A 13068-nucleotide genomic window follows, 5' to 3' on the forward strand; every position below is an offset into this window, starting at 1 on the left:
GCACACACACTGAATCTGGCAGCGCGGAAAATCTACTAAATGACTTCCATTGATAAATGGGCAGCCTGAATCAGAGCAGTGGCCGTGTGGTTCCAGAGATCCTCGATGTCCAAAACAGTCTTGAAGGAAAAGCAGCAGCTCCTTGGTAAGAAGCCAGTTCAATCTATTAAAGTATTATTTTGAAATTCTCACATTTAACAATTTAATTCAATATTCAAGTGTGCGGTAATTAAATGTATGTTGTTTTTTGTTTTTTCAGGCCTTCCGCAACACTCACTTATCCTTGATGTCAAGACCAGATGGAACTCTATCTAATGATGGAGAGATTCATGGAGCCGTATCCAGCCACCCAAGCAGCAGCTGAGGAGTTTGTCCAGCTCATGAGAATCCTCTATACATCCACACTGTGTGTGTCATGTGAATAGAATGCCCCCCGTGGACAGATCAAACCCATCCTCCACAAACTGGAAGAGCACTTCACTGTGAAGCATGAAGTTACAACGTTTGTGGTAACCATCAAAGAGAAGGTGTTGGAGAACCTCTGAGGCCACAGCAATGGACCCCAGATTTAAAGAGAGGCCGGTGAGTGACGCCATCTGGGACAGGCTGAGGAAAGCAACTGTTGAGGCCAATGTGACCGGAGCAACACCAGGGCTGTCACAGGAGCCGGAGCAGACAGACACAGAGCACCAGCAACAGGAGGAGGAGCCTGAAGGAGATGGAGAGGAAATTGAGGAGACAGTCCCTCCATTGTACAAAACAAGGAGTGCCTTGGAGGAGCTGTTCTCAGAGAAGGACAGGGAGTTGAGGTTGACGATCCAACAGGACACCTCGTCCCTCACCCTCAGTGAGCCTGTTGACCTAGAGGTCGACCTCTACAAAAGCCTGCCTCCCATCCCCATGGCTGAAGATCCTGTGCTGTAGTGGTGGTGGGAGAAGAGAGCTACTCTGCCCATCCTCACAAACATTTCAACAAGCTACCTCTGTGCTCAAGCCTCCTCCACCCCTAGCAATAGGGTATTTTTGACTGCAGGGAACGCAATAAGCCAGGAGAGGTCCCGACTTCTGCCAGAGAAGGCAAATATGTTGATCTTTCTCCATAAGAACTGCTAAGAACTGTTAGGCCTTCTGCAGCCTACCTGCAGGCCCCACCCGTGTTGTTCTATACCACTGTCTTTTCTTTTGCAGGAAAATATGGTTTATTTAATTTGTTTTACATTTCCATCATCACAACATTAGAGTCTATAATAGTGATTTGATCAAAACATTGCTTTTTCTTTTGCTGTAAATAAATGTTTCTTTTATTTATTTCAGAACATTTCAGAACATTTCAGAAAATAAAGCAATGTTGATTCTGTTCTTAATTTGTTTCGTTTTTTTCTCGTAAGAAAAATAACCGAGAAGAATTGTCACGGCCGTTGTAAGGAGGAGACCAAGGTGCAGCGTGGTATGCGTACATTCTTCTTTATTTAAGAATGAACACTGAACAAAACTAACAAAATAACAAAACGAACCGTGACGCTAATATGAGTAGTGCAGACAGGCAAGTAAACATAGAACAAGAACCCACAAACACCAAAGGGAAAATGGCTACCTAAATATGATCCCCAATCAGAGACAACGATAAACAGCTGCCTCTGATTGGGAACCATATCAGGCCACCATAGACATACAAATCACCTAGACCTACAAAAACCCTAGACATACAAAAAAACCTAGACATACAAAAAAACCTAGACAATACAAAAAAACCTAGACAATACAAAAAAAACTAGACAATACAAAAACTAACGTACCCACCCTAGTCACACCCCGACCTAACCAAAATATAAAGAAAACAGAGATATCTCAGGTTAGGGCGTGACAAGAATACCGTTAAAGTACCAGATCGATAAGCAGTATTGGTAAAATCTTAATGATACCCATCCCTAATCATGAGTCATCAAAGCCAAAGGAACTGCATAATATTTATACATTCTATAGATGGAAGGAAAGTAGTGTGGAAATCTACCAAAAATCTATTAGGCAACAACAAATTCAATCCCTTCTAGACAATTTCATGGACAAATGTTTCACTGTAATAGTGAAGGTGTAAACTTAGCAGTGGAAAACCTAAACATTATGACCTCTCAGCTTCCCTATCAAATCAAAACATTTCAAGCTGACAACTTAAGAAAATGAACAACAATGACAAATGGTTTGATGAAGAAGGCAAAAAACCTAAAAAAGAAATTGAGCAACCTGTACAAACAAAAGCATAGAGACCCAGGAAAACTGAGGCTACGCCTTCACTGTGGTGAATCACTTAAACAGAAATACTCTACGGGAATAAAGGAACAGCACGTCAGAAATCAGCTCAATGTTGTTGAAGAATCCATAGAATCAAATCACTTCTTGGAAAATTGGAAAACACTAAACAAACAACAACACGAAGAATTATCAATCCAAAATGGAGATGTATGGGTAAACCACTTCCAATCTTTTTGTCTCTATAACAAAGAACAAACAGCAAAAACATATACATGATCAAATACAAATCTTAGAATCAACTATTAAAGACTGCCAGAACCCACTGGATTCTCCAATTACATTGAATGAACTACAGGACAAAATACAAACACTCCAACCCAAAAAGGCCTATGGGGTTGATGTTATCCTAAATTAACTGATAAAATATACATACAATAAATTCCAATTGGCTATACTTAAACTCTAACATCCTTAGCTCTGGCATCTTCCCCAATATTTGCAACTAAGGACAGATCACCCCAATCCACAAAGTGGAGACAAATTTGACCCCAATAACTACCGTGGGATATGCGTCAACAGCAACCTTGGGAAAATCCTGCCTTATCATTAACAGCAGATTCGTACATTTCATCAGCGAAAACAATGTACTGAGCAAATGTCAAATTGGCTTTGTACCAAATTACCGTACGACAGATCACGTATTCACCCTGCACACCCTAACTGACAAACAAACAAACCAAAACAAAAGCAAAGTCTTCTCATGCTTTGTTGATTCCAAAAAAACTTTTGATTCAATTTGGCATGACGGTCTGCTATACAAATTTATGGAAATTGGTGTTTGTGGAAAAACTTAAAACATTATAAAATCCATGTAAACAGCAAGCGTGTGGTTAAAATTGGCAAAAAACACACATTACTTTCCACAGGACGATGGGGTGAGACAGGGATGCAGCTTAAGCCCCACCCTCTTCAACATATACATCAACAAATTGGCGAGGACACTAGAACTGTCTGCAGCACCCGGCCTCACCCTACTAGAATCTGAAGTCAAATGTCTACTGTTTGCTGATGATCTGGTGCTTCTGTCACCAACCAAGGAGGGCCTACAGCAGCACCTAGATCTTCTGCACAGATTCTGTCAGACCTGAACCCTGACAGTAAATCTCAGTAAGACAAAAATAATGGGGTTCCTAAAAAGGTCCAGTTGCCACAAATACAATTTCCATCTAGACACCGTTGCCCAAGACCACACAAAAAACTATACATACCTCGGCCTAAACATCAGCACAGGTAACTTCCACAAAGCTGTGAAGGATCTGAGAGACAAGGCAAGAAATGCCTTCTATGCCAACAAAAGGAACATAAAAAAACATACCAATTAGGATCTGGCTAAAAATACTTGAATCAGTTATAGAACCCATTGCCCATTATAGAATTCACAAAATGGGACAAACACCAAATTGAGACTATGCAGGCAGAATTCTGCTAAAATATCCTCAGTGTACAATGTAAAACGCTAAATAATGCATGCAGAGCAGAATTAGGCCGATACCCGCTAATTATCCAAATCCAGAAAAGAGCCGTTAAATTCTACAACCACCTAAAAGGAAGTGATTGCCAAACCTTCCATAACAAAGCCATCACCTACAGAGAGATGAACCTGGAGAAGAGTCCCAACGAAATCATGAGACAACAAAAAGATAATTACTTGACACAAAAAACTGCGCAAAGTAGAATGCTTTTTGCACCTAAACAGAGAGCACAGTACACCGTGGCAGAATACCTGACCACTGTGACTGATCCAAAATTAAGACATTTTTGACTATGTACAGACTCAGTGAGCAGAGCCTTGCTATTGAGAAAGGCTGCCGTAGGCAGACTTAGCTCTCAGGAGAAGACAGGCTATGTGCATATTGCCCACAAAATTAGGTGGTAACTGAGCCGCACTTCCTAACCTCCTACCAAATATATGACCAAATTAGAGACACATATTTCCCTCAGATTACACAGACCCACAAAGAATTCAAAAATAAATTCACTTGTGATAAACTCCCATATCTATTGGGTGATCAGTGTTCAATCACATCAGCAACATTTGTGACCTGTTGCCACAAGAACAAACACCATTGTAAATACAACCTTTTCATAAAGAAACTGATAAAACACACAGCTGCTAAATCAAGGTGACTTACAAAGATGAGGACCAAGAGAGGGAGTGCAGTGATGTATTATCCACAACTAAAGAATCATTGTGGAATCTGAAAAGACACATATCCCCAAAGCATGATGGTGTACTTACTACATGCACATGCTAAAAGAAAGGAATGAGGTGGGTAGCTAATTAAGTGTGTCATTGTACCAAAGTATTTATAAACAAAAATCAGATCTCTTAAACGTTTCATAAATTTTTGTTCTATTATCTATACAATAGGCCATAATTGTTTTTGGCCCAATAGGCCTGGCATTTTCCAACGTTCAAGGAGCTTTCCGATTTGATTGGGTTATTTTGCCTTAAAAACTTTAGGCCTACCTATAGAAAAATGTAAAAACAACTATGCATCTCTGCCCAGCCTGGCAAGAGTGGCCTAAAGGGTGTTTAGCATCCCCAGTAGCTCTGCAAGTGTGGAGAGGATATTCCCCGCTGCTGGCTGGCTCTCCAGACACCATCGCATGAGCCTGAAGCCACAGACTGGACAAACTCGTGTTTCTAAAAATGTATTTAAAGATAGACTGAGCCTAATAAGACATGTTTTATTTAATTTGTATTTCATTCTAAGTAGGCTAAGTCACAGCCTGTATGCACAATTTATAGACTATAATGATTTAATACAAAGAAATGTTGTTTAAATTCTGAGGGTCTAATGGACTGCCTACCATCCTAGTGTGTCACACTCACAATGTGTTTCTTTGTAGGCTATAGCCTTGAAATAATTGAAATCATATAGCCTTCTTAGACTCAGTCTGTCTCCTGACCTATTTAGAGTGTTTATATGCTGTTTAATATGACATGTAGCCTATTTAAAATGGTGAGCGCTTCTTACATTCACCTTTTCATGTTTATTCAAATACTTTTCATTCAAATCATATGGTTTGATTTCAATACTTCAAAACCAAATGGTTGATCCATGTAGTCACAACAATCGATGGATTTTTTGTTAAATTGTGATTTTAATGAATGGAGCGAATTTGGAGCGGCAGTTTCTTCTCCCTGTGAGTGAGTAGTGGTTTTTAGCGGAGCGGTTGAAACGGACGTGGAGCAATGAGCGGGATTTCCAACCACTCCACTCCGCTCACATACTCTGCTCCGTGTTTCTGAATAAATAACTATACTGTATGTATGTAGGGAGGGATAATACTAGGCTTCCCTTTTTCCTATCTTCCGACCTGTGCCATGGATTATTTCATTCATTTTTTACCCCCCCATTTTAGGGGTTGAAATGATTGGTTTCCTTTCCCCAGGAACATGACAACAGATTGTCCATCACAAAGACAAGCTGAGAGGCAGCAGTATGGTGTGTGGGATTGATTCCTCAGGGACATTTCACACCTAGAATTCAGTCTGCAATGCGGACAATCTGATCCCTTTAATTCATATTCTCTTCTGGTCATTTCTTCATATGCAGTATGTGTAGGGAGCAGAGCAATGGAAATGTCCTCACCTCCATTTAAAATGTTCTCTCTCTCTCTTATGTGCCCATTAGTTTGGGCTTGCAGTGATTTCTGTGAGATTTCCATGGAAAGTGGGGAAACGTTGGTATGAAAACATGTCTGTCGGCATTACCGTGCGAGGTGTCACCTGAGAGAAGTTGGTGGTAAATGCCGAACCCTACCTGTGGCAAGAAGGAGAGAAAAATAAATAGAACAGGAAAAGGAATTGGAAGGAAAGGCCTAGGTGATAAATGAGGGCAAGAATGTTCATTTTTGTCTTCCATTTCAAATATGCCCTAAAGGTAGACAGACTTCCTTCTCCAGACGAGACTGGATGTTTCTGTATTTTTCAAGTCAATGCTTGGGGCATGTCATATCACACGCAAACACAGAAATTACGAAGAAATGATGACCCTAAACTGGCCACACAAAAAATATATTGTTTAATGATTACTGTATTTGCCTGGTGGCTAAACAGATGAAGTTGCTAGTTAATGAGTGGATTCTGTAGGCTACATCTACTATTCTGTGGATCTTGCAGTAAATAAAATGTGTTCCCATTTAAACAGCTGTGTGCCATCTGCAGTACAGCAACACTCCTGCAGTATTTACAGTAGGCCTTAGCCCCTTATTGGGCTGTAATAAGCAATGTGCGCTGCCCTAGGGCAAGGCTTGTCTGTGTCAGCGCTAGACGGAGGCCAGGTGCTCGTATCTCCTGTCTGCCCAGCTGTGACTGGGTGGTGGCCGGGGAGCAGAGGGTGCAGGGGGTGTTACGGGGGGGGGGGGGGGCAGTGGAGGACAGACGAGCTGTAACTATCAGGATTAAGCTACACTGACTACAGCCTGACTCGCGGAGTCCCCTTTTTATATTGCAGTCATTCTGGGATCATTTTAGAGCTTGATTCAATCCATATCGCTGAAGATCCGCAGTATAGCACGATTGAATATAAAGGGAATTTTTCAGAATGAACCGACATATGCAGTGTTTACCGTGAATGCGGTCTCTGCGAACGCGGGAACATTGCCTTTAAGTTTCAATCACACTATAGCGACGATATTCAGCGAAATGGATGGAATCAAGCCCTTAGTGTTGTGACATGCTCTGGTAATATTCTCTACTATGAAATTCCTATTATTAAGGACATATTTATGTAAATGTTTTTATGTATAGCTTGATACATACGTAAATAAAATATCTATCTTTGTCTCTCACCAGACTCCCCGGCCGCTGAACATCATCAAGCAGAACAACGGCGAGCAGATCATCCGCCGGCGCACGAGGAAGCGCCTCAACCCCGACCCTCTGCCCTCCGAACCTGTGGGCTCCAAGCAGCGGAGGGTCAGCAGCGAGGAGCGCCTCAACCCCGACCCTCTGCCCTCCGAACCTGTGGGCTCCAAGCAGCGGAGGGTCAGCAGCGAGGAGCGCCTCAACCCCGACCCTCTGCCCTCCGAACCTGTGGGCTCCAAGCAGCAGAGGGTCAGCAGCGAGGAGCGTCTCAATGGCAGTCCCCTGGAGCGCCGGCCAGGAGAGGATGGGCCAGGCTCGGAAGGAGTGCCCGTCCCTCGTAAAGGGGAGCCCCAGAATTCCCTGGGCCAGTACGAGGCCTACGGGTCCTCTGGGTTCAAGGGTCACCCCAGCCCCCGCTCCACCCACTCCTTCCTAGTTAGCCAAACCCTGGAGATCCACAAGCGAATGCCTCCTTTGCACATACACAACAAGAACCCTGCAGAGGGAGGGGCGGAGGGGAACGGGGTGGGCTCGGCTGGGGTCCATCACACGGGCTTGGAGGGGAAGGGTAGCTTGTCCTCAGAGAGGGGTAGCCCCATCGAGAAGTACATGCGTCCCTCCAAACAGGCCAGCTACTCGCCACCGGGCAGCCCCATCGAGAAGTACCAGTACCCGTTCTTCAGCCTGCCCTTTATCCACAATGACCTGCAGAACGAGTCCGACTGGATGCGCTTCTGGACTAAGTACAAGATGTCTGTTCCGGGCAACCCACAGTACCTAGGCCACATGCCTGGTCTGCCCAACCCTTGCCAAAGCTTTGTGCCTTACCACACCTTTAGCTTGCCCCCACACTTCCCTCTCCCGCCCTCCGCCGGCCCCGAAAGCGACATCCCTCTCGACCTGGCCATCAAACATTCCAAACCGGCACCCACCGCCAACGGCTCCACCGCCTCTGCCGTTACCGCCAAGGAGAGGAGTAGCGGCGCCGACAAACGGGCCTTGCCCACGGTCCCAGCGGGGAAGGAGGATGAGAAGCATAGAGAGCAGCAGGAGAGAAGAGAGGAGAAAGTAGACGAGGGGGCATCCCCCCAGCCTTCTCCTCCCCCAGATGTTGCAGCCAAGCCGGAGAGGTTGGACCAGGGCACTCAGGATGAGCTGACCAGTAAGGAGAGGGTGGACCAGGGCACTCAGGATGAGCTGACCAGTAAGGAGAGGGTGGACCAGGGCACTCAGGATGAGCTGACCAGTAAGGAGAGGGTGGACCAGGGCACTCAGGATGAGCTGACCAGTAAGGAGAGGGTGGACCAGGGCACTCAGGATGAGCTGACCAGTAAGGAGAGGGTGGACCAGGGCACTCAGGATGAGCTGACCAGTAAGTGCATCCACTGTGGCATCCTCTTCCTGGATGAGGTTATGCACGCCCTGCACATGAGCTGCCATGCTGACGGAGGACCCTTCCAGTGCAGCATCTGCCTGCATGCCTGCGCAGACAAGTACGACTTCACCACACACATACAGAGAGGGCTTCACCTGCCAACTGTCGAGGCTGAGGCCGATGCTGAGGCCGATGCTCCAAAGGATTCTGTGTGATTTTGGTGCATTACAGACTTGGACTTTTAGCACAGGCATAGCAGTATGAAAAAGAACAAAATAAATGGACAAAAGCGTACTGTAATGATTGAATGAGAAGAAGACTTCTTGCTCAACGTGCCATGATAGCTTCTGTAGGGAACTCATATCATCTAAACATTTATATTGGACGTAATACAGAACAAACGATTGGCTGTTTCCTTTTTCTTTTTTTGTAAAGGAAAACGCTTTTGAAGAAAATGGTACTACAAATAGACGCTTATTTTTAGTTTTTTTTGCTGTTGTTTCTTTTTTTATTGGGAAGTGTTACTTTGACAAGGCAGTTCAGCGAACAACAAGGTACATCTGCACGGGTTGAATGTTCTCTTACCTGGTTGGTTCAATGTTCCAAATGGAATGAGGAAGTGTGAATTGATATGTAAAATGGGGAGCTGGGAAACATCAGTCGTCTGTCATAATCTCCTTCACGGTGGATGGGCAGAGCGATGACTAGTGATTGGATCGTCCTCAAATAAACGTCCTCAGGGAACGCCCGTGGCTGAGTCAAAAAACATATCCTACAGTGGTTTCAGTTGCATCGGTCTCCACTTAACATCCAACTAAGTGTCTATGTTTTAATGTATTTTAGTTATGGATACTGTTTGTTTGTTTTTTTATTTTTTGGGAAGTCTATTGTCACAGAACTTCCTCTAGACATTTTAAGCTGAAGCCTTAGTTGCTAGGATACAAACATTATATCACTAAAGACATTTGGGATGGAAGAAAAATGCAAAAAGCAATATTTTTTTCTAAGTTGTTAATATGAAAAATTCATAATATCAGTGCCTGATATATTGAACAAAGTATTTTCTACCTGGTATGTTGATATGCAACATTGACTTTGCATTTAGTAAAGGGTCACGAGCTTGGCTCTGCAAAACTGTTTACATTTGCAAATGTAGCAAACAAGGTAATGAAGCAAAATTCCTGCAATTCAGAGTATTTTTCTCTCATGTGGACAGGACAGGACGATCACGTAACAAAACAGAGGCCTTTTGTCAGAAGGTTGAATGGGAGATGAAATACAGTCAAATTATTTTTTCTGTTTGTTTGAATGGCACAGAGGCACTATCCATTCCATGTCTTTCTTTGTATGCTCCTGCTTGTACACTTTGAAATGCTTTATTGTCTATACAGATGCTCTGTATTGGACTCTGTTCATCCTGTATGCTTTGTTTAAGAGAAGCTGATATACTGTAGCTTGGTTATAAGTATTGTTCTGTGAGCTTTATAGCTTTGAGCATCATAGGTTTTACAATCCAGGTATTTCAACTGACCATACCGTACACAAGGCCCCATTTTTTTGGTATGTCTATTGCATTTATATAATACTTTAATATTTGGCTTTTAGTCATTTTGGGACTTGATTTGAACATAGCATGACATTCTACTTGTTCCATGTACAGGTGAAAAAGGTGCCTTTTGATAGAAAGAAGCCATTGAATATCAACAATGTTGAGTGTTTTGTTCATCAAATTAGATGTAGTGCAACACCTCAACCTGGATTATGGCCTTGTGGTCAAAGCATTTGACATTATGTAGATAGATTAATACCATTTGAGCGACAAAACAAATGTTACCACACAGCAACATTATCCCTCTATTTAGCTTGTTAGTACTTTGCTAATAGACCACCTGTTTCGCCTCTAAAAGACTCCCATTCATGTGTTTTATATATCTCTCTCTCTCTCTCTCTCTCTCTCTCTCTCTCTCTCTCTCTCTCTCTCTCTCTCTCTCTCTCTCTCTCTCTCTCTCTCTCTCTCTCTTTGTCTCTCTGTCTTGCTCTCTCTCTCTCTCTCTGTCTCTCTCTGTTTCTCTCTCTCTCTCTCTGTCTCGCTCTCTTTCTCTGTCTCTCTGTCTCTCTGTCTCTCTCTCTCTCTGTCTCTCTCTCTGTCTCTCCCTCTCTCTCTTTCCGTCTCGCTCTCTTTCTCTGTCTCTCTGTCTCTCTCTCTCTCTGTCTCTCTCTCTGTCTCTCCCTCTCTCTCTTTCTGTCTCGCTCTCTTTCTCTGTCTCTCTGTCTCTCTTTCATTTGTGTGAGCACTTCTTCCTATGATTCCCATTGCTGCTGAAAGGAATCAAACATGAGTTCAATCTAAACTGTCCATCCTCTGATGTACATAGTTATTTATACATGATCAGGGGATAATGTAATTAGAGTCTGCCTGGGATTCGGCAGGCGAGGATTTGTGTGAAATAGCGATGAAATCAACATAGCCTTAAAATGTTGTTACAAACGCCTCTCAGAAACAAAGAAACTGAAATAATAATACTAAAATCATTTCACAGAAACAGTCATGTGATTTCAAATAACATAAGGAACGATTTTTGTTTTAAATTTTAATTAGAAAAATGTTAACGCTTGCACTTCAGTTATTCTGTTTTATTTCCAAGGAAGAAAGATGATTGTGTTAAAATGTGTTATTAGCATGCTGTAAACAGGGACTGCAAAAGTAGACGAAGACAAAGAAACAACATGGACAGACAGGATTATCTGTGTGTTGAAGACGAAACAACATGGACAGACAGGATTATCTGTGTGTTGAAGACGAAACAACATGGACAGACAGGATTATCTGTGTGTTGAAGACAAAACAACATGGACAGACAGGATTATCTGTGTGTTGAAGAAGCCAGTAAACTAGTGTGGACACGGACATGGCAAAAAAAGCAAATGTTTTGGTAAATGTTTTAACCATCATTTTTTGAATGTTGTTTCTTGTTTTTACACTTCGGGTTTAGATTGTTTGTTTCTTTATTTTGTTTTTTTTTCTGCTACCATCTTTATGTTTTGTGTTGTAGGGTTTTACATGCAAAAAAATGTAACAAAGATGGCAAAGATGTCTACATCTAAACTTGAATAATAATAATGATAATAATAATTAATAAAGTAATAAAACATGTTCTGAAATCTCTTTTTATTCAGTGGTGCTTCCCATTACCATGCTGTGATGTATATGTAGCTACATATAGTTAGCTCGCCACTACAGTCCCTGGTTCGAATCCAGGCTGTATCACATCTGGCCGTGATTGGGAGTCCCATAGGGCGGTGCACAATTGACTCAGCATCGTCCGGGTTTGGCCGGGGAGGGCAGTCATTTTTAATAAGAATTTATTCTTAACTGACTTGCCTAGTTAAATAAAGGTTCAATAAATACAAATAAATATGTAATTACATGTAACTACATAGTCATGTATAAACATCTGTAATTCAGTCTTCTGTATCTTGAAGGAAAGCAAAGGATGGTCTTTCACAAATGAAGTGGGCCCATCGGACCATCTACCGGACCATCTACCGAAACATCTACCAACCATCTACCGGACCATCTACCGGACCATCTACCGGACCATCTACCGGACCATCTACCAGACCATCTACCGGACCATCTACCAGACCATCTACCGGACCATCTACCAGACCATCTACCGAACCATCTACCGGACCATCTACCAGACCATCTACCAGACCATCTACCGAACCATCTACCGAACCATCTACCGGACCATCTACCGGACCATCTACCGGACCATCTACCGGACCATCTACCAGACCATCTACCGGACCATCTACCAGACCATCTACCGGACCATCTACCAGACCATCTACCGAACCATCTACCGGACCATCTACCAGACCATCTACCAGACCATCTACCGAACCATCTACCGGACCATCTACCAGACCATCTACCAGACCATCTACCAGACCATCTACCAGACCATCTACCAGACCATCTACCAGACCATCTACCAGACCATCTACCGGAACATCTACCGGACCATCTACCGGACCATCTACCAGACCATCTACCGGACCATCTACCAGACCATCTACCGGACCATCTACCAGACCATCTACCGAACCATCTACCGGACCATCTACCAGACCATCTACCAGACCATCTACCGAACCATCTACCGAACCATCTACCGGACCATCTACCAGACCATCTACCGGAACATCTACTGGACCATCTACCAGACCATCTACCAGACCATCTACCAGACCATCTACCAGACCATCTACCGAACCATCTACCAGACCATCTACCGGACCATCTACCAGACCATCTACCGGACCATCTACCGGACCATCTACCAGACCATCTACCAGACCATCTACCAGACCATCTACCAGACCATCTACCGGACCATCTACCGGACCATCTACCAGACCATCTACCGAACCATCTACCGAACCATCTACCGAACCATCTACCGGACCATCTACCAGACCATCTACCGGACCATCTACCGGACCATCTACCAGACCATCTACCAGACCATCTACCGGACCATCTACCGGACCATCTACC

The 13068-nt window shown here is 43.5% G+C and overlaps 1 protein-coding gene across 1 annotated transcript in view; it reads left to right on the top strand.

Annotated features, from left to right (window-relative positions):
- trps1 (trichorhinophalangeal syndrome I) overlaps window positions 1–10476 on the top strand; it is a 191116-nt gene extending 180640 nt beyond the window's left edge. The window contains exons 7-10 of the mRNA XM_038965811.1: window positions 7115–7237; window positions 7370–7450; window positions 7481–8083; window positions 8366–10476. Of these exons, the coding sequence (XP_038821739.1) occupies window positions 7115–7237; window positions 7370–7450; window positions 7481–8083; window positions 8366–8716 (1158 nt within the window). The 3' untranslated portion in view covers window positions 8717–10476. The remainder of the gene's footprint in view (window positions 1–7114; window positions 7238–7369; window positions 7451–7480; window positions 8084–8365) is intronic.
- Window positions 10477–13068: the final 2592 nt, after the last annotated feature.

Source organism: Salvelinus namaycush, chromosome 27 (genome assembly GCF_016432855.1).
Source record: "Salvelinus namaycush isolate Seneca chromosome 27, SaNama_1.0, whole genome shotgun sequence".
NCBI lineage: Eukaryota > Metazoa > Chordata > Actinopteri > Salmoniformes > Salmonidae > Salvelinus > Salvelinus namaycush.